Source organism: Alternaria triticimaculans (genome assembly GCF_023758025.1).
Source record: "Alternaria triticimaculans strain BMP 0046 chromosome Unknown scaffold_14, whole genome shotgun sequence".
Lineage (NCBI taxonomy): Eukaryota > Fungi > Ascomycota > Dothideomycetes > Pleosporales > Pleosporaceae > Alternaria > Alternaria triticimaculans.
This window is the reverse complement of record NW_026055971.1, coordinates 293,905-321,014: the sequence shown is the minus strand read 5'-3', so window position 1 is coordinate 321,014 and position 27,110 is coordinate 293,905. Positions and strand designations below refer to the sequence as shown.

The 27,110-nt window shown below is 51.6% G+C and overlaps 9 protein-coding genes across 9 annotated transcripts; 5 read left to right on the top strand and 4 right to left on the bottom strand.

Moving 5' to 3' along the window:
• Positions 1-15: 15 nt before the first annotated feature.
• On the bottom strand, positions 16-3,540 carry J4E78_008282 (uncharacterized protein; the record flags this gene model as incomplete). The annotated part of the gene is made up of 4 exons (XM_049368884.1): positions 16-475; positions 529-995; positions 1,059-2,723; positions 2,773-3,540. The coding sequence occupies 4 exons, from the start codon at positions 3,538-3,540 to the stop codon at positions 16-18; spliced, it is 3,360 nt and encodes a 1,119-aa protein (XP_049219328.1).
• A 1,107-nt stretch (positions 3,541-4,647) lies between these two features.
• On the bottom strand, positions 4,648-6,984 carry J4E78_008281 (uncharacterized protein; the record flags this gene model as incomplete). The annotated part of the gene is made up of 2 exons (XM_049368883.1): positions 4,648-5,502; positions 5,551-6,984. The coding sequence occupies 2 exons, from the start codon at positions 6,982-6,984 to the stop codon at positions 4,648-4,650; spliced, it is 2,289 nt and encodes a 762-aa protein (XP_049219327.1).
• Positions 6,985-7,253: 269 nt separating this feature from the next.
• Positions 7,254-8,594, bottom strand: J4E78_008280 (uncharacterized protein; the record flags this gene model as incomplete). The annotated part of the gene is made up of 3 exons (XM_049368882.1): positions 7,254-7,390; positions 7,441-8,457; positions 8,504-8,594. 3 exons carry the CDS (start codon positions 8,592-8,594, stop codon positions 7,254-7,256), a joined length of 1,245 nt encoding a protein of 414 aa, XP_049219326.1.
• A 544-nt stretch (positions 8,595-9,138) lies between these two features.
• Positions 9,139-10,140, top strand: J4E78_008279 (uncharacterized protein; the record flags this gene model as incomplete). The annotated part of the gene is made up of 3 exons (XM_049368881.1): positions 9,139-9,296; positions 9,352-9,647; positions 9,698-10,140. 3 exons carry the CDS (start codon positions 9,139-9,141, stop codon positions 10,138-10,140), a joined length of 897 nt encoding a protein of 298 aa, XP_049219325.1.
• A 2,652-nt stretch (positions 10,141-12,792) lies between these two features.
• On the top strand, positions 12,793-13,653 carry J4E78_008278 (uncharacterized protein; the record flags this gene model as incomplete). Its single annotated transcript, XM_049368880.1, has 1 exon — positions 12,793-13,653. The coding sequence occupies one exon, from the start codon at positions 12,793-12,795 to the stop codon at positions 13,651-13,653; it is 861 nt and encodes a 286-aa protein (XP_049219324.1).
• Positions 13,654-15,837: 2,184 nt separating this feature from the next.
• Positions 15,838-16,141, top strand: J4E78_008277 (uncharacterized protein; the record flags this gene model as incomplete). Its single annotated transcript, XM_049368879.1, has 3 exons — positions 15,838-15,843; positions 15,927-16,023; positions 16,053-16,141. 3 exons carry the CDS (start codon positions 15,838-15,840, stop codon positions 16,139-16,141), a joined length of 192 nt encoding a protein of 63 aa, XP_049219323.1.
• A 1,233-nt stretch (positions 16,142-17,374) lies between these two features.
• Positions 17,375-20,131, top strand: J4E78_008276 (uncharacterized protein; the record flags this gene model as incomplete). Its single annotated transcript, XM_049368878.1, has 2 exons — positions 17,375-17,379; positions 17,416-20,131. 2 exons carry the CDS (start codon positions 17,375-17,377, stop codon positions 20,129-20,131), a joined length of 2,721 nt encoding a protein of 906 aa, XP_049219322.1.
• Positions 20,132-21,824: 1,693 nt separating this feature from the next.
• On the top strand, positions 21,825-24,059 carry J4E78_008275 (uncharacterized protein; the record flags this gene model as incomplete). Its single annotated transcript, XM_049368877.1, has 2 exons — positions 21,825-22,827; positions 22,876-24,059. 2 exons carry the CDS (start codon positions 21,825-21,827, stop codon positions 24,057-24,059), a joined length of 2,187 nt encoding a protein of 728 aa, XP_049219321.1.
• Positions 24,060-25,305: 1,246 nt separating this feature from the next.
• J4E78_008274 (uncharacterized protein) lies at positions 25,306-26,193 on the bottom strand (the record flags this gene model as incomplete). Its single annotated transcript, XM_049368876.1, has 1 exon — positions 25,306-26,193. The coding sequence occupies one exon, from the start codon at positions 26,191-26,193 to the stop codon at positions 25,306-25,308; it is 888 nt and encodes a 295-aa protein (XP_049219320.1).
• Positions 26,194-27,110: the final 917 nt, after the last annotated feature.

Here is a 27,110-nt window from a genome sequence, read left to right as displayed (position 1 = left end):
GAAGACCCACGTGATCTATCTAAAAAGACTCCTAAGCTCCTCCAGTCTCTGCTTCGTAGCCTCCTCCTTGCCCTTGCGCTCCTTTGCCATCGTCATATTAGCTAGAGCCTTTTTCTTATCCTGGAGTACTAGCATCTTCTCTTCAAAGCTGTTCTGCATGATAAAGCGCTTAATAGTAACCTCCCTATCTTGACCAAGCCGATGAACACGATCAACAGCTTGCGCCTCAGCTGCCGGATTGAACTGCGGCTCCATCATGAACACTTTGTTGGCTGTTGTAAGATTGAGACCGAGACCTCCTGCGCCAATAGATACAAGCATAACGCGGACTGCAGGGTTCTCGCGGAGTGCCTGCATAGACTTGTCGCGGTTTTCGCGCGACATGCGGCCATCGAGGCGGACGAGCGAGTGGCCGGCGTTCTTGAGAGCAATTTCGATGAGGTCGAGGTGTGTGGTCCATGAGGAAAATACAATGCTGTGAAAGTCAGTAAAGCACGTCTCGGTGTGGCAATGTAGGCATCAACTCACCTTTTGATCGGCCTCTCATCCGGATTCTGCTCGCTCCATACACGGAACTCTTGCAGGTCGTTGAGTAGAGCTTGGGTCTTCGTATGCGGGCCAGTGTAGCTTCCGATCTTCTTCGCCAGTTTTGGATCTTTTCGGATCTGATTCTGCTCCTCGATGTAGTTGTAGTAGTCCGTGCGTTCGAGCTTGAGGACCGTGGGCCGGTTGACGTCGTCACATACGTGGCAACGAACTGAACCATCCGCCATGAGGTTGTTCTTCCACTGATCCTTCAGCTTCTTGATGTGACGTGGGCAGACGAGGTGGTAGCATGTGGTCATGTAGCCAATATCTTCCTGGACGTTGCCATCTTCATCTTCGTCGTCATCGGAATCATCCTCTAATAAAGACTTCTTATCTGGGCAGTACAGGCAGTCCGCTGCACTCGTCGAATCGAGGAGAGTGAGCATCTCGTAGGCTTGTTGACGTGTCTAAATATCGATGAACTAAGTCAGTGAATGTCTCACAACAGTTTGTATGCGGATAGTACTTACGAGCTGTGGCCTATCGCTGTCCTCCTCATCTATCTCCATGGGCTTCTCATAGGTCATGCCGTCGGTAGTCTTGAGCGCTTCTTCACTGAGCAGATCACGACCATGAGCGCAGATCAACCGAAGATTGAGGATGGCGGTCAAAATCTTGGCGTATGATCGTCCACCCATCTTATCGCCCTGGGTGACAGCATTCACCTTGCGTTGAGTATCCCTCTCGAACCAGTCATGTAACTGCTGCTCTTCCTTAGAGAACTGCAATCTGACAACGTAGTCAAGCTTCTTGGGGACCTCGTCCTTGATGATCTCCTTGGTACGACGAATGGTAACGGTGCTGACAAGCAGCTGAAGCTTCGTTACAACGTTGGGGTCGGCGTTCTTGAAAGGACCGAGGATGAACTGGTTGAAGCCGCTGGGAGTATCGAAAGGCTTCAACTTGATGAAGTTGAAGAGAGCACCCAGATCTTCAAGTCGATTCTGAACAGGCGTACCGGTTACAGCCCAACGACGTTGACCCATCATCGTACATGCTGCCTTGGACTGGTTGGTCGGGTTGCGAATTGTATGTGCTTCATCCAGAACAATGCGGAACCAGTTGATGTAGGGCAACGCTCGTTTCTTGTCTGTGAGGTCTTTCGCGATGATGTGGTACGTTGTTAAGATTATGTCGTGATCTGCAAGGACCTCAGGTGTTATGCTGAACCGCTCTGAGCCGTGGTACCGCTTCCACTTCAGGGTGCTTGTGCCCTGTGGAAAGTGGTCCTTGATCTGCTCCTTCCAGTTCGTCATGGTGCTGAGAGGACAAACAAGAAGTGTTGCGCGACTGTTGATGGTGGGCTGGATCATGCCTGGGTAGGGCCTCGGAGGTGGCCGCTTCTGGCAGAAGTCTTTGGCGGATACAATCGAGGCATCGTCGCAGATGAGTGATAGAATGCTGAGCGTCTTCCCCAATCCCATCTCGTCAGCCAGGATACCACCAAGACTAGGTCTAGGCTGATCTTCCGTCTGTTCGCCCGTGATGATATGCATGTAGTACTTGCGTCCGTTATCCCGATACTTCGGGGCCCATAAGGAGTCCTTGCGTTTATCGTAGACGTCTGGCGGATGTTCTTGTTCGTGATCAACCATGAAATAAAGCGCCTGCTTCTGATGAGGGTACAGCTCGGTCTTGATGAGCGTTGAAGGCTCTCTAATCGGAACTTCTTCCGAGCCACTGACAACCGTATCGAAGACGTCTTCGACATCAGCGCGGATCTCGTCGACACTGCGAAGGACATAGGTGTTTGTGGCAGCGCCAACGGCGTACTGTGTGGACGGCTGGAAATCGGGTTGTCCTACTTGATTTTTCTGGAACCCCTCCTTCGACTGTGGGTTGTAGTAATCATGGCGCGCGAGTTCGAAGACGGGGTTCTCAAGGATGAGATTCTTGCTCCTGAGATACCTTCCAAGGTGATCCGCAGATTTACGTGGACAGTACAGCTGTAAGGTCATACCAACAAGTGCAGAGATTTGACTGCCAGGCGGTCCTTCGTTGGGAAGCTTTCGGCGTGGTTCAGTCCAGGCCAGCCACTTTAGACCGTTAGTCTGCGCGCTATCGATCAGTGGTGTGAGACCTTGTGCGGTCTTCATGTCAACCCTGCCGAACTCTTTACCCATACCGTCAAGCACCTGGATTGGTTAATTTATGTTACACATGTATCTTGAACTGCAATCTTACCATGATGATCTGGTTTCCCTTGTGGCCGCCACCCCTGCGGAAGGATACCTTGATTCTGCTTTGGCCACCATGATTGCCATGGAACTTCTTAGGGTCGGGAAAAGGGACCACGTGAGCCTGGATGTAGGTCTGCTTGAGCTTGCCAATGCAGATGTCATCGTTGCTGTTGTCGTGAACGACCTGGATCTCGTCTTCGTCGTCGCTCATGGTCAAGTCGATTGCGGGTCCCTGTTGCGGCGGTGGGGCAGGTGATTGTCCGGCTTGAAGCTCAAGTGCACTCCCACCAGCGAAGTTGGGCCGATTGCCGTTCTTCCGTTCAGTCTTTATGCGCTTGGCAGGTGATGACGTACGCTCTTGAACGTTGTGTAGGCGTTCGACGAGCGAGACTTGGCCAGCAATAGTGGGGTCAGTACGGCCGCGGTCAGTGTCGTTACCGGATGACGCAGGGCGCTTAGGAGTCGACGAGTTCGGATTGAGAAGCGCGCGTGGATCGAATTGCGGAGTGTGTGCTGCAGGCGTTCCGTTGTTGTTGTTGTATGTCTGGTTGTGGTGGGCCATGTGGTCGCCTGGCACGTGCGTGGTTAGTTCTGGGTGTGGTTCTGCCTCTACGTCGGCGCTTGGGTGACTTGTGAACGCAGGTGCATCCGGTAGCGAATCAACGGGTGAGGAGGTGACATTGGGATCGTAGGCGGCAGGATCAGGCTCGTACACGGCCAGCTCCGACCTCGCAGAGGAGTCAGACGCTGGACTGCCTTCCATAGTCTCCATGCTGGGCGTGGTGGTCAAAGGGAAGGAACGATGACGAAGATGCGTGAAAGTCCTCAACACCAGGACTAATATCAAAGACGGGTGGGCAATTTTGGGTAAAGAGGTGGAAGAAGGTGAGGAGAAAGAGAGAGATTGAAGATATACCTGTTCTACGTACCCTCCTCGGGTCAAGTAATAGGGCGGGATTAAACTTGTCCATGATGGGCTTGCAAACAAAGTCACCAGGACTCTACAGGTGAGAGAGCTTCAGGTAATTCTGGCAGGTCCCCTCAGCGCTTCCAAGCTCTTCCAGCCCTTCCAACGATGTTGATGCCGAAGCGCATCTGATAGTCCGGATGCCAAGCCCTGATCCTTTCGCTCGCCACAAATCACGCGTTTTCAGGGTGTCTCGATGCGCTCAGAGAGCCCCCAGAACTGCTGCGGATCCTCTGAAGTCTGGTTGCGGTCGATGCAGGGCGCGAAGTTCCGAGGCTCGAAATGTTGAGATGATGGCGCGTAGTCGCTTAGTATACCCGGTCGTCGGGTAAGTGAAGGTAGACGTATGGTTTCGCGTCCCAGCGGCGGCAGGTTTGCCAGGCAACAATGCGGTCAGATACAGGTTCAGATGAACAAAGAGTCATTCATTTGTACCGTGGTGCGTGGGTGAAATGGCGCTGTTGCCTTTCCTGTTGATCGTGGGAAGTCATCGCGTGTGGCTGAGAAGGGCTAGCAGGAGTGTCAGATGACCCTCTCGATAATTCACGGGACATCGGCAAAGGGTCGCTGCCCGCGATTGTCGGGGGGAACCGATAAAGATTGCACAAGAGAAGCAAGCAAGAGTCTCATCAGCTCGCGGACGACGCGCATGTATCACTCAGGTTATTAAAGGGTGTGGGGGTTGCGCAGCGTACGCGAAGGTGTGGGTGCACCAGCAGGATAGCGGAGCTGTCCCGCTACTACACATATGTTGCTATCCGTAGATTCTGTACGACAAAACGCCTCCCATGCTGCCCAACCAGATGCCTATGCTGTAGTCACAGCAATCTTGCGCCCGTGATGCAAGACGACTCTCTCACGCACAATGCCATAATGTATAAAAGAAATGCCTCAAACTGGGCGATCATCTGCTCAACACCAGGTAAACACCGGGTTCCGCCCCTTGACCATCTCCAAACGTTCTACGATGACCTTTTTCCTGTTACCTTCCATATCTTCGTTTGCAGCGTATCCTAGATCGCCGTCGTCGTCAAAACCATAATCATCAAGGTCCCTCCTATGGGTTAAGGAGTGTCGCCTATGGTGTCGTGAGTCGCGCGTGTTTCGGCGAGGCGCATCGTAACTCATGCGCGACTGATGCGGAGGCCGGCCATTTGAGTGACTGTTCAAATTACGCGAACCCCAGTACACGTCGCTTACGGTCGCTGGTGATTCTGGGCCTTGGTCAGGACGTCGTACGTCGAGAGAGGATGAGCCGCGCGTGAGGTTGAAGCGATTCTCGTGTGCAGACTCGAGGGGTGGCGAGTTCATGAGAAGGTCTTTCTGAGGCTTCTGTGGTGGCGTAGAGACAGCTGTGATGTCCATCTCTTCATGCTCCTCTTCCACCCTTGGCTGTCTGCCTAGTGGTTGCTTCCTCCGCATCTCCGCGGACGGAGCCCTCAGCGGCACAGCGATAGGTATCTCGACAATGTCATCCCAGACACATACACGTGCCCTTCTCGTGAGCTCAAGCGGCCCAAGATCCGGTGTCTTCAGTGTCTCCACCACATTCCAAGCCTGTCCCTTCATGACCGCGATCTGTTTCGCATACATGCGCTCCTTGAAATCGGCATCTTGTGAGAAGCACTTTCGGAGTGCCGATTGTGTGTCGCTCCACCATTGTTTCGAGGTGAGGAGGGGAAGGAAGTGGCGGCGGGTGGCTTCGGAGAAGGGCTGGCCGATGAGCGAGACGGGTAGGAAGAGCCATCCAAAGGGATAGCTGCGCCACTGTGATCATGTTAGTATAGCATTGGGGAGTTCTGAGCAGGTACTCACAGCATCAGGGTGCTTCCAGGGCCACGACAAACTGTTGTCAATGGCACCGATGGTCACTGTGGGCGTCGGCCCACTCTGCATGGGTGTGTTCGACCGGCTAGTCGTGGTCATGGGTTCCCTTCGCCCGTAAGGGTCAGATTCCTCCATCGATTGCCTTGTGTAGGAGCTCGGTTGATGGTCGTCGTCATCGTCGCGTTCCATCTTCGGTGGTTCTGCGACAATGGAGGCCTGCTGCGTCTTCTGGTCAATCTTGATCATCCAGTTGTCTAGGCCTCTGTCGGTGTTCCGCATGATGTAGTCGAGGATGACCAATTTCTCCAATTGCTCTCTGAACGACTGCTGAATTGCAGGGGTCCAGAAGCCTCTCCGTTGGTGCTGTGCGTCCCCATTGCCGGATTGTTCGTCCTCGTCCTCGCCATCTGACTGCGAGCCATTTGGTCTGCAGTCTTCAGCCCATCTCCGCTTCTTCTTCCGTGCCGCCCTGTCCGCATTGTGGTTTGTGTTATGCTGATCTGGCCACGGGTTCTCCTTGAGGAAGATGTTCGCGTCTTTGAAGCCCTTCAGGAACACCTGGAAACTCCCAAGCTTCTCAGGAAAGGGCTTCCTTTTCCTGTAGTATGCGCGCCGATCCCAGAAGTCGTAATGGAAAGATTTTGAGGACAGACCGACGACGTCGGTGTAGGGTACGAGGTTGGTGCGCAGCTGGGTATCGAGGACGTATGCGGCGGCTTCGGATATGTAGGAGAGGTTGGGAATGAGGCAGGCGCGACCGAAGAAGAATGGAAACAAGTTGCGATGTATCCACTTGGTCCACTTGGGGTTGCGCGACGCGTAGGGCTCTTCGTCTTTAGGCTTGAACACGCCCACCACCTTGCCCTGTGTGGTGCGCGCGAAGTAGCTGCCTGAACTACCCTGTGTAATCAACAGGGGATGTACATCCATCTCGATGGCCGTCCTAACGCTTTCCACGATATCGTCGAATTCGAGCTTCGTCAAGCGATCGGAGGGCACGTCGTAGTCGAATGTGAGCGACTCAGCCGTTGCCGGTCGCACCCAGTCTGGCGCCTGGAAGACTGAGTGATGGATCTCGAGCGTCTCCTCGTCTGCCGAGTCTTTCTGCTTCTTGATCTTGAACTTTTGCGCAATCTCGTCGGCCCATCGCTCAAATCGCGCATTGATGGCCTTTATGTCCACGCCGGAATTGGCACGTTGCCGTCGCCCCAACGGACCCTTTTTGTGATTCGGTGAACTCGCGCCTGAGCCATTCATGCGCATATTCGAGTTCCGCTGCGGTTGTATTGGTGCATATTGCGCGTTGGACAGGGGATTCTGGTGGTGGTCGCCCTCGAAGTCGCTGCCGGAGTCGTCCTCTTCTTCCTCGGCTTGGGCTATTCGGGCGTAACCCGAAGTTGGCGGTCGTTTTGATTTTGGCATTGTAGGTTGGGGAGAGCGAAGGAATCAAGGTCGGTCGGAGTTTGCTGTTCGTGACTTGGTGCCTGCGATTATGGTGAAATGACGACCACGGACACAGCTGCTGCAGGGGTCTGAGGCGCTAGTGTTCCGCTGTGGATCATCACATGCAAGACGCCCACACCGTGCATCTGATTCTAGATCGACCATATTTCTATGTGCTGTGGGGTATCGAAGTCTATCTGCAGTACGCTCAAAGAACTACTCAAGTATTCGCGGCATCGATCCATCATCTAAAAGCTATCGTCAAGATCCACTTGCCGTCTTACCACGCTCGGACTGTCCTCGTCCATACCACCTGTTGAGTCTGTGATATCGCCGCCAGCTGTCATGAGCAGGTCATCCACAATGCGCTTACTAGCTTCTCGGGCTGTTCCGTATGTTAGCAATTGCTTCTCATGTGAGGAGGGGAAATCTTACCAGGCGTCTGCATCAGCTTGCTCTGTGGAATATGGAATTGTATGGTCTTCGGAGGACTGAAGTCGACATCGTCGTCCTCTTCGTCGCTGTCATCGAAGATTGTGCCGCCAGTCCGGTGGATGCTCATGGGTTGTTTGCCTTTGGCAGGCGTCTGTATACTTATACCAGGTGTCCGCGGCGTCTTCATGGGCGAAAAGATATCGGCGCGTAGTTGTGGGGCTGGTGAAGAGGGAGGTGAAGAGTCGAAGTCTAGCAGCTTGGTAGCTGCGCTTCGTGGTGTAGGTGCTCCGCGCTGGCCGCCGGTGCGAGGAGTGAAAGCACCCGTCGGTTTGTACTTTCTCGGACTGATAAGTGGTGTAGCTTGTACGCGGTATGTCTTGTCTAGAACGCGATGGAGTAGCGGGTCGTTGTTAACAAAAGATTGTTTCGTGGCGGTGGGCTGCATGAAGGGCGAAGATTCAAAGCCGCTCATGTCTGGAAGAGCTTGCGACTTGCCAGGCGTGACGGGCTCCAGCTTCGGCGTCTTCGTGCCGCCAATGTTGGGTCTAAACTCGGACTTCAATGCCTCGTAAGGCGAAGACATGCCAGCGAACTGAGGCTGCTCCTCACATTCGCTCTCTTCCTCGTCCTCGTGGTGTTTGCCTCTTGTGGTGGAAGGTGGAGCCCGCGGAGTGCTGTGACCGAGCGAGGGCGAGTCGAAACCGAGAGTCGATTCGGCGTCTTCTTGTGCGGACAAGGGCCGTGGTGGTGTGGTCGTCGTTCCAGTCACGGTATCCTCGTCCTCGACCGTCTCGTCATCGTACGTTTGTGACTGTTCAGTCTCGTCTTGTACAGCTGATTCGTCTTGCTCGGGGGCTTCGTAGCCCGAAAGTGAGACATTTGCGCTAGCCTCGAAGAACTGTTTCCAGAACTTGGAGCCTTCCCAAACAGCTTCCGAGTGTTTTCCGTATTGTTCGACGATTGGCAGGATACCGGTTGTTACGATGCGATGGGCGCGGCTGAAGTTTTGGTCGATTTCTGCTTGGGTCAGTCGCGATGGTGGGGTGCTCGACGCTGTGTTTACCTTGCAGTGTGAGAGTGATAGACTGCTCTAGCTTCTCCAGTTCCTCTGTCAGCGACAGATTGCGCTGCGGCGCCATACTCATGCGCGACATGGTGTAGTTCGCGTCTAGCAATGGTATGCGCGATCGGTGCCCGACGCGCTTTGTCGTGTTCGGGACGAAGACTCGCGATTCCTTGGCACCCCCGAAGTTCCCCGCACCTTCACTCAACACTAGCTCTCCTCATCACGCGTCTGTCGTTAACGATGCTTTTCCCAAACTCGACTCATACCTGCTCAAACAAGCGTGCGGAACCGTACCGCTCGACTCGTGTGACTATCGCACCCGCAGTAGAATGGCGAGGTTATCAACGTCATTCCCGGACCTCTTAAACCCGATGAGGATGCGTAGGTTTGCGCCATGCGACCGACATGCCCATGGCACGAGAGGGGTTATGCATACGCTACGCCTGTTCCGCATGCCCGGTTAGCCCATCTTAGCTTGCCGGTACTGTCGATGAGGAGATCTGGGGTAATGTATATGCATATGTAGCCGCTGAGGTGCATGCTCGACTGCCTCGTTGTCTCCTTAGTTTACCTCTCCTTCTCTTCTTCGTATCGGGCTCTCGACTTGCTATCACACCAGAACAACAATCAACATGTCGTTTCGTCTACCAACAAGAACAGTGTGTCAAGCAGTACCCAGACTCGCAAGTATACCACGAGTGGCTTCCCGAGCACCACGATGGGCGCGTAGCTACGCAGTCACTTCAGACCAGAATAGAACAGCCATCGTAACGGGCTCTGCTCGCGGAATGTGAGACTCATGTACTTAATGAATGCACTTAATAGGGTTGACTAACCTGTAACAGCGGCAAGGCCATTGCTCTTCGACTAGCCAATGACGGATACGATGTCTGCATCAACGATATTGAAGCCAACAAATCTGGCGCAGATGAAGTTGTCAAAGAGATACAAGGCCTGGGGAGAAGGTCTTTCGCGTACACAGCCGATGTATCGAACTTGAGCGAGGTTCAAGGCCTGGTGAAAGCATCTGTCTCGGAATTAGGTCCTTTGAACACCATGGTAGCGAATGCCGGTATCGCACAGGTCAAAGCACTTCTCGATCTTACGGAACAAGATCTCAAGCGCATGTTCGAAGTCAATGGTAAGTGCTTTTCCGAACAGCATGAAGACGGCCCACTAATACATTTGCAGTATACGGCGTCTACAACTGCTACTCCACAGCCGCTAAGCAGATGATCTCGCAAGGCAACGGCGGCAAGATCCTAGGCGCAGCGTCAATCGTGGCATTCAAGCCCTTCGCACTACTATCTCACTACAGCGCCTCCAAATGGGCGGTCCGTGGACTTACTCAAGCTTTCGCCATGGAAATGGCTGAACACAAAATCACCGTGAACGCCTACGCGCCCGGCATCGTCGGTACAGCCATGTGGGATCTCATTGACGAGAAGCTCGGTGAGAAGACCGGCGCGAAGAAGGGCGACACGATCAAGAAGTACACCGACGAACTGATTGCGTTGGGTCGGACTAGTGTACCAGAGGACGTGAGCAGTACGGTGAGCTTCCTATGCAGTAAGGACAGCGACTACATGACGGGCCAGACTATCGTCATTGACGGCGGTATCATTTTCACTTGATTCATGCTGTTAGTAGACAAAACCGCCTGAGCTATCTACGTACCTGTGCTCTGTTCTTTAGTTGGCGGCCAGTTGGTGCTGTAGCTATCCGCCAGGTCACCCATCACCGCCAGCATTTCATCATCAGCCTGCTCTATATAACTCATCCCATTCTCAGTCGCATCATACCATCATCTACTATCCTCATAACCCTCTTCACAATCATCAACAGTCAAAGTTCATCATGAGTTACTGGCCAGGCGGTGACTTCCATGCCTTGCCTGGTACAAGTTCTCAATACACGCACTGGGGCTACTACGACTTTGACGATGCGGGCTGTCTGGTCCCCAGGCGTCACCAAAGCAACTCCATTTTACTTGCCGCACGTATAAATCCAGTTTCCGGACTAAGTCACAACGACATGTGCGCTCCTCGTAGACTGGCTGTCACAAACAGAGAATTGCGAGACAATTGGCGTGCAAGTTTGTTGGATATTGATGCTCTTCTCGACGACGTAGCTCATTCTAATCAACGTATCAGAAGGTCTGCAAGAGACGAGCTGATACGTTTGTTAGGGAACTTGGGAGATGCGATTGGGGATAATGAGTTGGTAGATTAATCGTCCAATCGGTAGTAGAATAGGACAATGGATAGTCTTCCCCGCGCAGCGCCCTCGCATGCATATGTTTGCCTATCTATGAGGCTATTCTAGCTCTTTCACGGTTTATCGTCAGATTTCTCGGTTTGCCTCTCTTCATTCAAGACGTGTCAATACGGAGCGTTTGGTACGTGGCAAACTTACTGATCTGGTTACCTATATCTATTCGTCAGAACCACTACAACGCACAGGTATCGAACAGAAAGTGAGCAGAGCAACACCGCCAGCAAATCATGTCTCCATCTCGGCTTCCCAATTGGTTAAGCAGACGTAACCGAACCCCACGCCATGAAGATCCATCGAATTCCGGTATGAACGACCACGATGAAGAGCGAGCGCGGCGGCTACGTAACCAACAAACACAGGAGAACCAGCAAGCGTTTGTAGTGTCCACCTCCGCTGTATCACACGAATTGCTTTGGATTTGGCATAGGAAAATGGAGAGGCTAGATCAACTAAGATGGCAGGTGGAATATTTTCCAAGGTCGCAAGCGGAAGCCATAATGCGAGAGCAAAACATGGCGGAGATGAAAGAGATCATCGCATTCATGAAGAGTGACATCTCTGGAAAGATTGAGGGTTCGTGGTTACGTGAATGGACATTGTGGCGACGCTGACGACTTGTCTCTGGTCATGGGACGGTGGCTTCTCATTACTACCTAGTTTCTTTTGTTGGTATGTACTTCGCTGGCGTCTGATGAGCATTTCCTTAGCCCAATAGTGCGCTTGGTGGTACTTGTCAGACTGTTTCCATCATATTCGTTTCCACTCGGTTACGTAGATGCTTAGCTAGTTATTCCAACACCTTGGTGCATATGGTCGATCCCATCAGTGCTTTTGTACAAGTACTTAGTCGACGTGCGTAGTAGAGCCACTGTAAGCTTCAATCTTTTCTCCAGTAATACAGCCCGGCATCTACATGCTTTCGAGTTGATCATAGCAGTCACGACCTCCAACTACGACCGAAACAACTTGAATCTTTACAAATTCTAGTCCGACTTCGACTGTGAAGAAGGCGCCGCTATGGAGGAAGAGAACGAGAGAGGTCGACCATACGAAGAAATCAAAGGGAAGGAGGTCGAGCCAGGCACCGAAGTCCAGGAACCTAGCTCACTTCCACCATCATCGGTACCCGAGGAGACTGAGAAAATTTGTTGCAGTCAGCTACCTGTCGACGAACCTTTCCAATATCCAACGCTCGTGCATCGTATAGTCGACGGCGTGGTTATCACGTCGAACGACTCCCACGACCAAGTGTTCTCGAGTTTGATAAACTACAGTTACGGTACCAGGAATAACCCTCAACTCAAAAGTGTGCTAGCGACCGTTGCGTCCGTCTTGAAGATGCTTTACATCGAACTCGATGGGCTTGAGGGGCTCAACACGCTGCTGCAGGCTAGAATAGACGATTTAGATGGATTTTTCGATATGCAGCGGCAGAGGAGGATGCGCCTCGAAGATCGCGACTTCTAGTGTCTAGGCCTGTGGCAGCGAGGAGCTGTTGAAGGATACCGAGCGTGGAAAAAGCTTAACTAGAAGTGTTTTTGTCTTTGTGTTGTAACAATAAATCATTGTCCGTACCTTTTTGTCGTGTGTATGGGGCTCTTGGTCTCGGGAGTGTGATTGAGATCATGAACTACATGACCTTTTGTGAAAGCTGTATGAAGACTGAGTATACCCGTACAGTCATACACTCAGGTCTTAGTCGATAGATGCGGAAAAATACTGTGCGTGATCTAGCAGTCGCTCATACATCGTCTGCTTGATTGTGCGTACGAGCCCTTGCAAACAGCTGCTGCATGTTTGTAATAGCAATTCAGGACAGCGATCGGTCTGCTATCTCTTATCTATCGAACCGAATCGCCTGTCGAATGATCAGCTGTCGACCCAAACGCCATTGATGACGATGAAGTCTTTGAACATAAGTATAGCTCATCCGAGATCTACGACCCTCATCCTATTGACAGTTCATCACTTATACTCCTAATAGTCTTGTATCCAAACTACTGAGCACAATGAGCCCTCGCAAGAACATGAAGAATGCTGAAGAACAACACCCTCCAGCACCGTTCGCGGAGGATGACACCGCTTCCCAAGGTGATGATGCGTTCGAAGGGCTCAGTCAAGAGTTCATCAAGGAGTATTGGGCGGCCTACGACGCGCTTAATAACCTGAACATCAACGACGACGAAGAACAGAACGTAAACGATGATCCTTCTGAAGACTCTCAGTCCACTCCAGGCGGATACGAGCAAGAGCAGCGTGGCGAAATGCCATATCTGTGTTCTAACGGAAACGAGCCTCCACCGCAGTTCCGGGTAAACTACCGTGCCGCTGTACAGCCACCGCAATGTCCACTAGCTCCGGTCCAGCAAAACCCGGTTCCTATAGCTCCACCTCCAACTTTCATCTTCCGAGATGCTGCGAACTTCGATCCTAGGGTCTTTGCAAATGCGCATCAAGCTCAGCCTGTGTGGTACTCCGTTGAGGGCGTTCCCGAATCGATCGAACGACGTGGTCGAAGTGGTCGAAATCATCTTCGATTAGCTCTACCCTTTCACGGTGAATCCGTCCAAGATTACTACCCAAGGGGCGTCGTGCCAGGTGGATACAGTCGTGGTGTTCAAGGCATGCCCCGCAACTTGTTTCCTCATCGGTCTGTGCCGATCATGCGTCGTCCCGATGGAAGACAGAACGAACGAATGCCGTTTGCACCGCCACGCCCATTGGATAGAGACATGGCTCCTCCCATGGAACGCGACCTCTTGTTTGAAATGTGGGCCGATGCCTTTGTTGAGAGTAGAAGAATGGAGCAGGATATGGCAGCATTCAGGGAAAGACTCCAGCGGCTGTACAAGTTTTGTTACAGGTCTTAGCGTTGAGGTGGACGCATCTGGCTCGTGACTTTCGTTTTTCCAAGAATCTCGGTAGATTTTCTGGTCGTCATCTCGTTGGCGTAGCCGTTCGCTCATTTGTTTGTCGTTTTCCATGACGACGCGTTATCATCTACGTGGGTACTTGCTGTAGCAACACAACACTCTTTATCTGTAGCCTGTTAGCAACATCATCACTAAATCCCCATTCATCATTCATCGCGAGAAGTCCGCTACATAGCAGTCATGTCTTCCTACCAAAGATCCAGCGCATCGCCCTACTATCTTCCGCTTGATCCTCGACCTTACCAGCAACGATATGCGCGAAGCTCATCTTCGCGAGCGCCGATGCACAATCCCTACGATTGGATGTATATGAGCGACATCCTTCACAACGACATGCGAGCGATGATGGAGGACATGCGGACCAGGAGAAAGCAGTGGCAAGAAGAGAGGGAGAAGATGCGTGAGACAATCCACGGAGGCGGCGCGGACCAATGCAGCGATAGTATGATATGAGGCGTCCCATGATGAGGTCAACAATAGTTGTCTGGAGATGAATAAGGCGTGTGTTGGTTGGGAGGAGTGTATGCGTTGTATACTTGATTGTGCAATTTCGCGATCAATATTGGGCTACCACTAAGCGTTGCAGTGGTAGAATGAGTTTCTTCAATGCCTAGCCGAGTTTAGCATGGAGTACATGTGAAAACCCGGGACCAACCGCCGGTCAGATTTCGGTATCACAGATCTGAGTAAAGTTAGCTACCCCTCGAACGCTCTGTATTGACCAGTGAGGGCGTGCACCAGGAGCTTATATGACAGCATGTGTCGATATACCTTCATTTGATGTCCTGTATTACGTATAGGCTGCGGTGTCCTAGGGAGTGGCAAGCCAGGTATATGCTATGCGGTTGCAGATAGCCACGACATGCCTAGAAAGCGGTGATTGACGTATAAGTCATGAGGTCAGCAGTAAAGACAGCAATCGCCAAGACAATCGCGGAGTGCTGAATAGTATAGCACATCCGGGATGGCCGTACATTGGTCGTACAAGCTACGATGGTTCCACGCAGGTATGAATGTCGGGGAATCGGCCCGTGGTAGCCAGCCGACTGAACAACGGTCAAACCAGGTGGCAAAAAATGCCTGTGAGGTAACTGGGAGTAACTTGGCGCTCGTTGGTGAGAGGCCGACATTGATGATTCGCAAAAGAACGATATGATGAATGAAGCGGCGACATGGAATATCGGCGATGCTCTGGTGGCATTTGAGATCACAAATAGCGGACAATTCCTCCGTATGCCAAACACCAGCCCCTCTTTGGTAGCATGCAGATCGCTTAGATTCTCATCGTGAAACCCTCGGCTACGTAAGACAGACGAACGGGGCGTACAATGGTTTTCGTTATGATACCCCACGTCTTGGGTAACGACCGATCGGATATCCCGATAACGTTTGCGCGCGTCAATTTCGGGTTTGCTCTATCTCTGCCAGCAATGAGGAATGTCGCAACCGATACAAGGAGTGGTGAAAGCCGGCCACATTACGTCTTGTATTCAGCATATGACTTCGAGTCTTTCCAGGCGCTACACAAACCCTGATGCCTCACTGCACCTCGGTACAGTCGTCTGTCGAGGAGCGCGTTCGTTCTTGTGCGATCGACGCGGTCGCGTTGTTTGCTCAACTTTGTTAGCGGTCGGCTAGACAAAAAGACGTGGCTGAGCTTTTGCCTCCGCCCAGAAGCTTGAGTGAATGAAGAATAGCTTCCGATGATAGACCGCTCCCGCAATGACAACACAATGCTCCTTATTGGTAGACCCTACGCAGTCTATCGTCGCCCTAGGTCAAGACTCACGATGCGAAACGTTTGAGTGGCACTGGTGACCCTGGAGCCAACTCAACTCCCGAATTGTGAGATCCTGCTTTTGGCACACGTGGACCATTCTGTCTGCCTCAGGCGTGCTCTGTCTATGGTATAAGATCAGCTCATACTCATCCGTCATCTTCTCACAAAATTCCGCACATCATTATACCCTTACTTGTCGCTTGGTTTTGCGACAGGCATCGTTTCCACCAGTCGCGATAGCATCGAAGCGATGTATGAAATTGCTCCTTTCAAACGGCATAAACGACATGGCATGCGGGGATACCAATGGCCAGCTTTCGATCTAGGAGGTTTTGGCGGCCATGGTGGTATGGGTGGTCTGGGAGGGTATCCAGTGTGGGATACCGGCTTTGATACTCCATACTACGACGTGCCGGGCTCAGTCGAACAGGCGACGCGATCACATGTTGAGGCCCAAACCGAGTTTGAGAAAGCAAAGGAAAAGTACGAGGAAGCCAAGAAGAAGTTCGAGGAATGTGAGAAGAAAGGTAAGTAATCTCCACGTATCCATGTGAAGCATACGCTGACTTTGCTCCTGTGCCAGTGGAGAAAGCCGAGCAAATGCTGAACTTGGCGAAGCATCGTGCTGGAGGTTGGTGGAATTGATGCAGTCATTGTTGAGTGGCTGCTGGCAGCACAACGTGGGTGGGGGCGAGGAAAAGCCCGTTGGTGTCTCAAGCTCCGGGGATAGACGACCCGTGTAACTTTGATTTCGCGTTGTTCCGTTTGGTGGAGATCTTGTTTTAGCCTGTAAGGAGCTGCAAATGCATCGTTGGCCAGGAAGAGATGAATGGATGCGCCGTAAGCTAAGTAAACTTGAGCTAGAGGCAAATGAAGGCGCCCCAGCCCTACACGTATGTGTAATTACATCATACAGTGTGTTGTATATAGACCGGTGGCCACACGATACTAGCTAAGGTATATGCTATGGCGTCTCCGTTTGGCGCGGCCGATCATGGTGTGGGTGCTATCGTAGCAGGTATGTATTACGTTTGGACATCGCTTTCGTTTCGTTGTTCGTCGTTCGTCGTTCGTCATCTGGCTGATAATCTGTGTTGGTCAAATCAAAATCTTGGACATATAATTGCTGCGTCTAGGCCTCCAGTATGAGTGCAACCTGGGCAGTTATCGCACCAAAGCGCCACGATACCTCTCAACATGACCGCTCATGCTGCTTCAACTGCTCGCGAAGCTCAGGCTTCCAAGGCCACAGGTGTGCCTCGTGCACGACCCGCTCACGAAGAAGTCGAGTATGATTCTGAAGCTGAAACTTTGGTCGGGAGTGAGTCTGATGATGACGGTGATGCTCGTCCAGCACCGGCCAACAATCAGCCTGCAGCTCGTCACGAAGCTGCCCGGCGGCTTCCAGCTAACGAGCCCTGCACGTCTTCTCAGGGCGACATAAACGCAGCGGTCCGCGCGCAAAAGGCGAAAGAGATGGAGAACGCGGTCCAACGGTCCGAGTCGCTCATTGGGAGCGCTGGGCGAAAGGCATGATGGAAGAATTCCTGGCGAGCGTGAATTGGCGACACGAGCCTGATCGGTCTTCAATCGAGGAGAAGAATTCTATGTGACAAAGTCGTAGGTACGATGCTCGCAATGACTGGCGAAAGCGAAAGATGGCTAGGGGAGCCTCTGAGCGTCCACACAGACGCGTCCACGGGTGCGCGTATCCACGTAGAATCGTCGCGCTAGGATGTAAGTAGCTTAGATCAATCACACCGCCTGGTAATTCTGCCGTTTATCCCCACGCGATCGCGTCACATCTGCTACCTTCCTGTGCTTGTGCATCACCATCATCTTCAACGTATTGCATCTTGTACAGGACTTTGTTCTGTCATGGAGTCGGCTACGAGGCCACCCCCTCCGCCTACTTTTAGATCTCGGGTGAAGCGGTATACGGAAGACACGCGAAATATAGCGGCATGGCTTCGCCAGACAGCTATAAACTGCGGATATGCTACCAGCGCCGTACCACCGAGTCTAGCATCTGGTAGCGGAAAGAAAGCCGAATATCTCATCAAAACATCCGAGTTCATTCCCATGGCTGAGACCATCGCGGCGCACAAACCCCAGCCTACGATTCCGCAAGATGTGATAGCAACAATCTCTCGAGCTATCAAATTGCGCCGCAGAGAAACCCGATACGTCATGTCAGTTGGCGCCAAAAGCAAACGCAGCCAACTCGAAGATAGCACACATACCCATTTCACAGAGAGGATTCTGGGCAAGGTTCGAGACGTGCTGCGACCAACAGGGCAACGTTTTGAACCTGAACCCCAGGCAGATACCATGCCATCACTCAGTGACAGACTTGCTTCGTTGTCGATGCCTGACACCGACGAATCCGACACTATCAGTGAGGAGCCATTCAACAACCTCACACCCGTATACATCGACTTCGACGATATGGAGGTTCAAGATGAATTCTTCCTGGCCATTGAAATATTCATGGAGGACGTGTTTTATGTCCGTCAATACATTGAATCCATATGGACTTCGTACAAGCATGGCATGCTGGAGAACAACGTCTGCTCGTTGATGACGAACACAGCAATAGATGTCGTCCGTCTAGCTGAAAGACAGTTCGCCCTGTTGCTCAGACGACCTAAACGATTCCCCGCGGACGTGTTTCCAGTTTGGAAGCTGCCAGCCTTACTATACTACAAGTGGGCTCCTGGGCTCGAAGAGAAATTCACATATGAGGAATTTGCAGATATGAGGCCGTTCAAGCATGACCGCAGGGGCGTTGAGGACGAGAGCGATTTTGCTTTATTCTCCGTCTTTTCTGGTCTTAAGTGGTACCTCTATGCTACTCCTGAAGGAGGTATAAATAAGCTTGACCCTGCCAGATTCAGACGATCCGGGGACAATTGGCACCCGCATCTGCCAAGAGTCGCAGAGATGTGTCATCTGATGCAGTGGCAAACTCATATCAAGCAGCCTTCCATATCAGAAGGCGAATATGACAGTATTGCTGAAGACGAAATAGTGAGAGGCGTTCGGCACATGGTGGAGCACAAAGAGATTCCAATCTGGGTACAGTTTGCCGCCCAAATTTATATCGACATTCAAGATGTACTAGGCGATCGTCTAGATGCGCCACTAGAAGAACTCAAGATGTGGGTGGAGGTGTCCCACCAACGATTGAACGAGTTCCTCTGTGACAATGATGAGATCGACATGTGGAACTGGACATCGGAGAAGCCATTTACCAAGCCTATTAAGACTCTTAAGCAGCGTCATGTCGATGCCGAGGCTTGGGTTAGGGGAGACGTGTTCAAGGCGACTTTGCAGGAAATACACCTTCCTCATCTATCAAGATACAAGCGTGAGAATCATGCTTTGTTGCGCCGTCATCCATTAGGTTGCGGTGTTCTTCAGTACAGCATGTTTCAGGATCTCCACGAATACGGTCTCCAGTTTGAAACGGCTACGGACTGCATTCGGCCCATGATATATCTTTATGCAGCGACTCGGTTACTTTCTGAAGATAGCCCTGCATGGCCCGACATGGAATTGCTCATTCTCCGCCAAAATCCTGAGCGACTGTTCTTTGGTAAGAACAGACCGACAGACTACCGAGAGGCCCTTACTTTCTTTGAATGGGCCTGTGACATGTCTCCCATGTTGCGTTCAAAAGAGGCGACAAAAGACTCTAGGGAACGACACGACTCCGAGCGAGTTCGGCGTATTGTGGACCCTAGTATCTTGAAGGATGTGTTTCTGAACAGGTTCAACCATCCAGTGAGCAGCGACAATGAAGTTGACTCGATGGTGTCAAAGTGGATTGTACTAGTTCGGAGTGAAGAGGGCATGACTCAGTTGCTTCGTCAACTCAACCTCGACCCATCGGCAGATGCCAAAACCATCAAAGTACTCCAAGCGAGAGCCAAAAACAACAGATCGGACGCGATACTGAGCCAACTCAGTCAGTGTATGGGGGCTGATGCTATCGATCTGCATTTTGATTGGCTAGCCCTACACAACAAGTGCGCGAAAATGTGGGCTCGTATATACTCCAGGCTAGTCGAGTCAAAGAGAAGTTTGTACTTTGACCCGAACGAATTCCGCAAGGCCCATCGCCCACAGGTGTGTCTCGTTGCACAAATACTGCTCGAAGCGCTTGAAGCATTCGACTATACCCAGGATACAACGCTCCAAGGTCGGTGGTTCACATACGGATATGGTCTTCGAACTGTAGCCGCTGTTCTGGATGAGATGATAAAGACTCCTGTAACCCCCACTCGGTGGGGTACGATCCTGGAGGGCGATTTGTGTATTTGTACCACAATGGTTCAGGCTTCTGCTACTGCCCAAAAAGTATATTACCCAGGCTGCTTCTACGAGGAATCTGGCCCCGGAAACATGAAAATGCTTTATCGAGGCTGGGATAAGACGACACTCAAAAGTCTTAACTCGATAAAGTTAGCCAAGTATTCTAGGGCCAACCTGGGGAAGGTTCTTCAGGAGAGACATCCCGAGCTGCACAAGCAACGTGACGGAAGCGAGAGGATGCCGAGGCAGACCGCGCAGAATTCCACAGAGAAGAAGCCGAAGAATCAGAAGAAGAAAGGTAAAGGCACGACGTTTTGATCGGACTTACATCACATAACCTCTCATCATACATAGCTCTTACTTATAATGTAATCACTACTTTCAGTACTTGTAGAGGCTTCTAGATAGCAACGATGATTTCTTCACTGGATGGTTCACCTTTGGGTAGATGCGATGAAGGGATGCAGAGATAGGTGAGAGGGCGCACCTCAATGACGTCATCGCCGTTCCGTCTTGGCAACATTAGCTTCTCGCGTCACGGCGCGTCCTCTCAGCTCAACATCTTATGCCCACACTGCCATCTTCTGGTCCCTTTATCGCTTACGCGTCAGTTCCAAAGCAAGCTTAGAATCTTGTCATCTCGGCCGACATTGACTCCCCAATCGATCCCCGTCGCGTCGCGTAACCCGTCTCGGCCGCCTTTCTCAAGAGAAACCCATCACATTTCCCTGACATTCGGATTCGATTCTACGCGTTCGACAACCGCTTCTCAAAATTATACATCTTCCATAGGAGACATGGATCATATCAACATATTGGCTCGTACGGGGATCGAAGCCTCTTTAGTGACCATGTAGCGCTCACCTTGCGCTGCTCATTGGGGATATCGATCTATCCTTCGGATCTTCGTCATGTTCAGGCCGCAGCTGCATCTTCCATGTTACGGAATCTTTAACATATAACCATGCGATAGTGCCTCACTACAGCTGACCCACACTTCTAACTGTCTAGAGACGTTATGCCGATCTCTGACACCCGATGTGCCGAAAGACACTTGGAGTTTTGAACGAACGCCGAAGTCGAGGCGTGCCATAACAAGTTCTCCTCTTTACCTAACCGATAGTTCAACCACCACTCATTCCTTCGGCGGTACTAGTGCCTCGATCTTGGCAGTCCTCGTTGCTCCCAATGACAGAAGCGGGGGACGGCTTGGCACATGCAAAGACACTATCTCGCAGCGATAAGATACACCACAGCATGTAACCCCACCTTTCCGCCAGGTGGGTTAACGACGCATCAAGGCTACGACTTCCTATACAGCAATAGTCTCATGCGTCGCGGATACGAAGCATTCATAATGTTACGGTCGGTTTCCCACAAGATTCGGATGTTTCAGCCTGATAAAACACTGAACAGGACCCTGAAGATATTGGATAGCAGCAAGACAAGTGCTCCGCTGGTTACGAACAAGATGATAACAGATACCAGACATAGGGTCAAGTTCGAGACAGTGTACGAAGACATGGACTGTAAGACGCGGTGATGTCCGTGCTGCGCCCTTCCCCGGAAGTGGTCAGGCTGAGTGGAGACTGTTCCTTGCAGGCCCTTACTACCTTTGATTCCTCCTCTTATCGTTGTTCGAGCCTGAGATACCATCTTTCCTCGTTGTCATCGTCGCAAGTCACTAGAGTCTTATCTGGGACCGCAGCGCTCGCGACGGTGTATAAAGTGTAAGAGAAGTGCCGGGGAATGTCCACAGCATCCTTTGCTAGTACCGTTGATCAACATGCGTTGCTCAGCTCTGGTCTCGACCGTTCTTCTCGGTATAGCGAGCTCTTCCACCATCCCCTTCCTTGGATATGATAGAAGAGTAGCGCGAGACTACTTTGACAAACGCACCGACAATGGAACGGCATATTCTTGCTTGACTGAGGCTGCTACCACCACAGTAGCGCCAAAGACTAATCCATGGGCTCCTTTGACACCGGATGAGAATCTCGCCGTCTGGACAATGCTCCATTCGCCATCCTCCGGTCTCAATCTTACTGATCCCACGAAAGCTGTGCTTACGGACAACTACGTGTACGTTATGCTCGAAGTGGTGTTTGAGGAGAAGAACACGCGGCTGACAGGTACCAGATTCTGGCTTGATGCATTGCACACCAACAAGACCGATGTCCTGAAGTACATGGACGAGGGTGCAGCAATGCCCGCCAAATACGCCCGAGCCATCATCTTCCAAGGTGGGAAAGCTGAGCCAGACTCCCAAGAGTACATGATCGGTCCACTTCCCGTATCTGCAGAAACCAAGATCGAGAAGCTGGATTACATCTACAACGGCGGCTCCGGTGGTTCCGTGCCATACAACGCCAGGTACTTCGACGGCCCAAGGACGACGGCAACCGAGCCGCTCATCACATCCATCATGTCGAACATCTCAGACATTACAGCAGCTCTCTTCCAAGGAGGTGTTTACTTCGGATCGGCCGACGAAAGAACCAATCTCTCCTCGACGACTGGCACGCCTATCTCTTTCGATGGCTCTAGCGCTTTTCGTAACATCATGTTCCGCTTTCCAGGTCCAGCAACTTACATGACACCGTTAGACTTCTATCTCCTAATCGACTGTAGCGGCACTGATCCTTCTCTCTACTCACTGAAAGGATTCGTGACAAATGAAAAGTTTTACCCTACCATCGCAGACCTACGGAGTGGATTCGAGTCAGGCGATCTTGCTATGGAGTTCGACCAGACTCTCGACGCGAGTTGGGCGCTAGTCGACTACAAGCCTGAGCTAGGCGTGAGGGATCTGGAGGAGCGGCTCGCGCCAAGCACTCTGGAAATCGGAGGAAAGCGATACAAGCTTGATAAAGAGAACCAGTATGTTGAGTATATGGGTTGGTCGTTTTACATGTCATTCTCGAGGACGCTTGGCATCATGTTCTATGACATCAAGTTCAAAGGTGAACGTATTCTTTACGAGTTGTCGATGCAAGAGGCGACTGCTCAATACGGTGAGTATTCCTTCTGTCTCTTACTGGACAAGAGCTAATTACTACAAGGTGGCAACCAACCGAAGGCTGCCAATACAGTATACCACGATACCTACTACCAGCTTGGTACTGAGATGGGCAGCTTGGTAGAAGGCTTCGATTGCCCATGGGGATCGACATTCTGGAACATCACTTACCCATCTTACAACAAAACGGCTGTCAACAAGAACGCAATTTGCATCTTCGAAACCGACATGAACTTCCCGCTCTCACGTCATCGCACGGGCGCATCCAACGAATACGGTTTCAGCAACCTCGGCAGCGTCAAAGGCGCTGGACTGATTGTTCGCGCGATTGCTACAGTTGGCAACTATGACTACATGTTTGACTACTCCTTTCACATGGACGGCTCGCTAGAAGTCATTGTACGAGCATCTGGGTATCTGCAATCTAGCTTCTACTATCCGGCGCAAGCAAAATTCGGACCGAGAATCCAACAAGCCACCCAAGGCTCACTTCACGATCACATTGTTACGTACAAGGCCGACTTCGACATCGTTGGTGCAGCCAACTCGCTCCAAGTTTCGGAGTTGGTAGTTGTGAACCAAACCCAACCGTGGTTCCCCGAGCTTGGCGAATTTGAACAGATGGAGATGAACATTTCATACATGGCCGAAGAGCAGCAATTTAACTGGGCACCCAACAACCAGGCTATGTACGTCGTATTGAACCCGAACGCTACCAATGCCTGGGGTGAGAAACGCGGCTATCGTCTCGTACCCGGCCGTTCCGATATTCACCTCTCGACCCTCAACTCTCCATGGTCACGCAAGAACTCCGAATTCGCCAAATCACATCTAGCCGTTACGAAGCAGCACGACAACGAGCCATTTGCCAACAGCGTTCAGAACATCAATCTCCCCTTCACGCCGCAGCAGGACTTCAGCAAGTTCTTTGACGGCGAATCCATCGAAGGTGAAGATCTCGTCATTTGGTTCAACCTTGGCATGCATCACTACACTAGGAGCGAAGATGTACCTGTGACATTGTATACGGAGGCCTATTCCAGTATTGTATTCGCTCCGCAAAACTTCTTCGACAGGGCGCAGGATGGCGATCTACTTAATCGCAGGTGGATTCAGGTCGACGAGAGTGGAAACATGACATTTGAGACCTATGGTGTGGGGCTAGATGTTTGTCCAGTCGTTTTGAACGAGCCTACAGCACTGCTAGGTGGTGGTGGTGAGCTGTAGCAAGCAACAATCGGGCGAACCTAGACACACCAAAGTATTGACACTGTCAATTGACAACGTGTCGCGATCTGGTGATAGTCACCGCTTCACTCTGTCATACGTGACATTTCATCACGCCAGCATTCTCTTCATCGAAAGTGATTGTTCGTAACTATGCAATACGTAGACACACAATGGACAAGACCAGACTTGACGCCATAGAAGTGGTATATGTTGTTTTCTTCTCTTGCTACAACACCACACCTCTTTCGTCCATAATGCGCCTTCCGATTGCCACCACTATCGCCGCTGCAGGCTTTCTCGTTGCCTCGCAGTCAGTTTCTTCAAACCGCGCAACAAACGCCGTGTCGTCGCCAGCCTCTACCGCGACTCTAGTGGCTCGCCAAGATGATACAAAGCCGCCACCCTTTGTCACGTCCATCACCTTCCTTACCTCGATAGCATTCGTAACTGCCGAGCCGTCTGGTACAGTCATCGTGCCTTCGCGTAGTCCAGATACATCCTCTGAGCCGCCACCACCTCCACCAGCCCCGTCAACCACGACGGAAACGCCGACAAGTACCGAACGACCGTCTACAATGACCAGCGCTACTACTACCGCTTCTCCGACTTCCACTGAAACTAGAACAAGGTCCACGGAAGCATCCGCAACATCTCCCACCGCATCTCCAACTCAAACCCCTCACCCAGATGTCGATCCCGGCCCCTGGCTAAGCAGAGGTAAAATCACCGGTATAGTTGTTGGCTCCGTGTTTGGCTTCATCCTCCTCGGCTTGACAATCTACGCACTTTTCGCAGCATACCGCGGTATCAACGTCTGCGATTGTTTCGGTGGTTGTTTCGGCAAACGCGACAACGACGATGACGCAGAAAAGGGTCCATCGCGCTTACCTTCGCGGTCAGAGGACACGTATCCACATCCGGATGCTCTTCAGCCTGTAGGCGGCTATAGAGCTTATCGCCCTGCGCGACCGGTGAGTTATGAGCCACAGCAGCAGCAGGTTCCGCTTCCGCTGCAGGAGAGGACAGCAGGGAGACTGCAGAAGGGGTATCGAGGTATTTAGAGTAGACGGCTCTGGTTGATGATGATTATAGAATAATCAAAAGGCGATAGCTTATCAACTACTGTTGTAGGCTCGATGGAAGTGACAAGAGAATCGTTTATTTCATTAACATACAGCAAATTTTAAAACCATCAAAGGTTCCCCGACCAGTAAGAAAGATACATTATCCCATCCACCATGCGTTAATTCTCCGCCATTTTCACAGCCTGCCTCGAGAAACTGTCTACCCTTGGCACGTTCGGCCTACTGCGGCGCTTCGTCTCCATCATGCGCTGGCGTATCTCTTCCGAGAGCCAACCCCGACACGCCGAGACGGAAGGCTGAACAACGCGTTCCTCAAACGTCGCGACGTCTTGTACAACAAGCACCATGTAGTTGTTGGCCCACTGGTGCACTCCCGGTATAAGCTTGCCGCGTATCCTGTTGAGCTGTTCTTCAGCATACGAAACCGTCCGCTTCTTCATCTCCGCGATCCCCTCGTCCAGGTATTGTTGGTTCTTCCTGTCTTCTCTCCAGCTCTCGACGGCCGGTCGCAGCTCGGGGTATCCGATAGCCTTCCAGATGCCCTTGGAGAAGTCTGGGCAGCCCAACAGTCTTTGCTCGAGCTCGTAGAGTAGGCGTACTTCTTCGATGAGGCCTTCGTCGATCATTTCGTCTACCCGTTTTTCCAGCCGAGGCTTCAGGTGCGACAGCTTGGAGTCGAGGAAGATGACTGACAGGTCGCATTGCTGGACGAACGGGTGCGAGAGGAGTGGCTCGGTCAACGAGATGGATCCACCGACCAGAAGAGGGGTCTTGCCGTCGTCGTGTATTTGCTGGATGCTTGAGATAGCATTGTCGACAAAGGTGGTTGGTTCCTGATCGGGCTGCAGATAGTCTATCAGGTGGTGCTTGACACCATCCATTTCCTTCGTAGTAGGCTGCGCCGTTATGATTCCTCCACACTGATAGATCTGAAGACTGTCCACGGAGATGACCTCGCCATTGATGGCTTTGGCGAGTGCGATACCAAGCTTGGTCTTTCCAACGCCGGTCGGACCAATGATCGCGATGATAGATTGGCGTCCCATTGTGCAATGATTTGAACGAACAGAAGACAGATGAGAAATGTGTCGTAGACTTCGCAAACAAAAAAGATTTGATAGTTGTGAGCGGGTTAGATAGACAGTGCGCCACAGGGTGTCTTTATGAACAGAGGAGTGGCTGCTCACAAAGTCCAGGCTTCCTTCGTCGACCAACTTTCTCCAGAATACACTTTAGCTATGACATGGTCGATTCCCTGAAACCTCATTCTTCCTGCTCGCCCATAAGCGGTGCGACAAGCCGGCGCAAAATGATGTAACAGATCCGGCCAGGAAGATGCATCCGCAAAGGATCGTAGAGTGATGTAACCTACAGCATTTCCGGTGGCTCATGTTCAGGGCAAAGTTAAAACTCACGTCGCTTGAGGGTAGATAGACTGCTAAGTCTTAGCGACATCTCAACGAAGAAGACATCGGAGAGTGCGCCATTGACTCTGACTAAGACGCCCAAGACTTTGTTTGGGCTCGTCATTGAAGTTGTACCTAGCTACTAGATTTTACGTCACTTACGGGGCCGAGAAGACACAAGGCATGTGAAACCGTCTTAGCGAATGCGAAGAGTGTTGTGTGCCTAGGTACCCGGACTAAACAGATAATAACCCGAGTGGTCCAAGTGTCGGACACAGCACTAGTCCTTTGATTGGCCAAAACCTTGGCTACCTGGGTACCGGGCCATTATTCTTTTGGCCCGAGTACATACATAGTAACACTCCACCTCGTGGCTCTGAAACAAGATACAAGCTACTGTTAGCGAGATGTAGTTTAGGCTGAACGTGAAAGCTTACAACAACCGTATGGCACAACAGGCTTCGTGATAGTCTGCTGAGTCAACTCCGATGTATAAATCGCGGTGATGAGCTCCAATAGACAATCTCACAACTCGATCATCTGAAGGTTCGGCCACT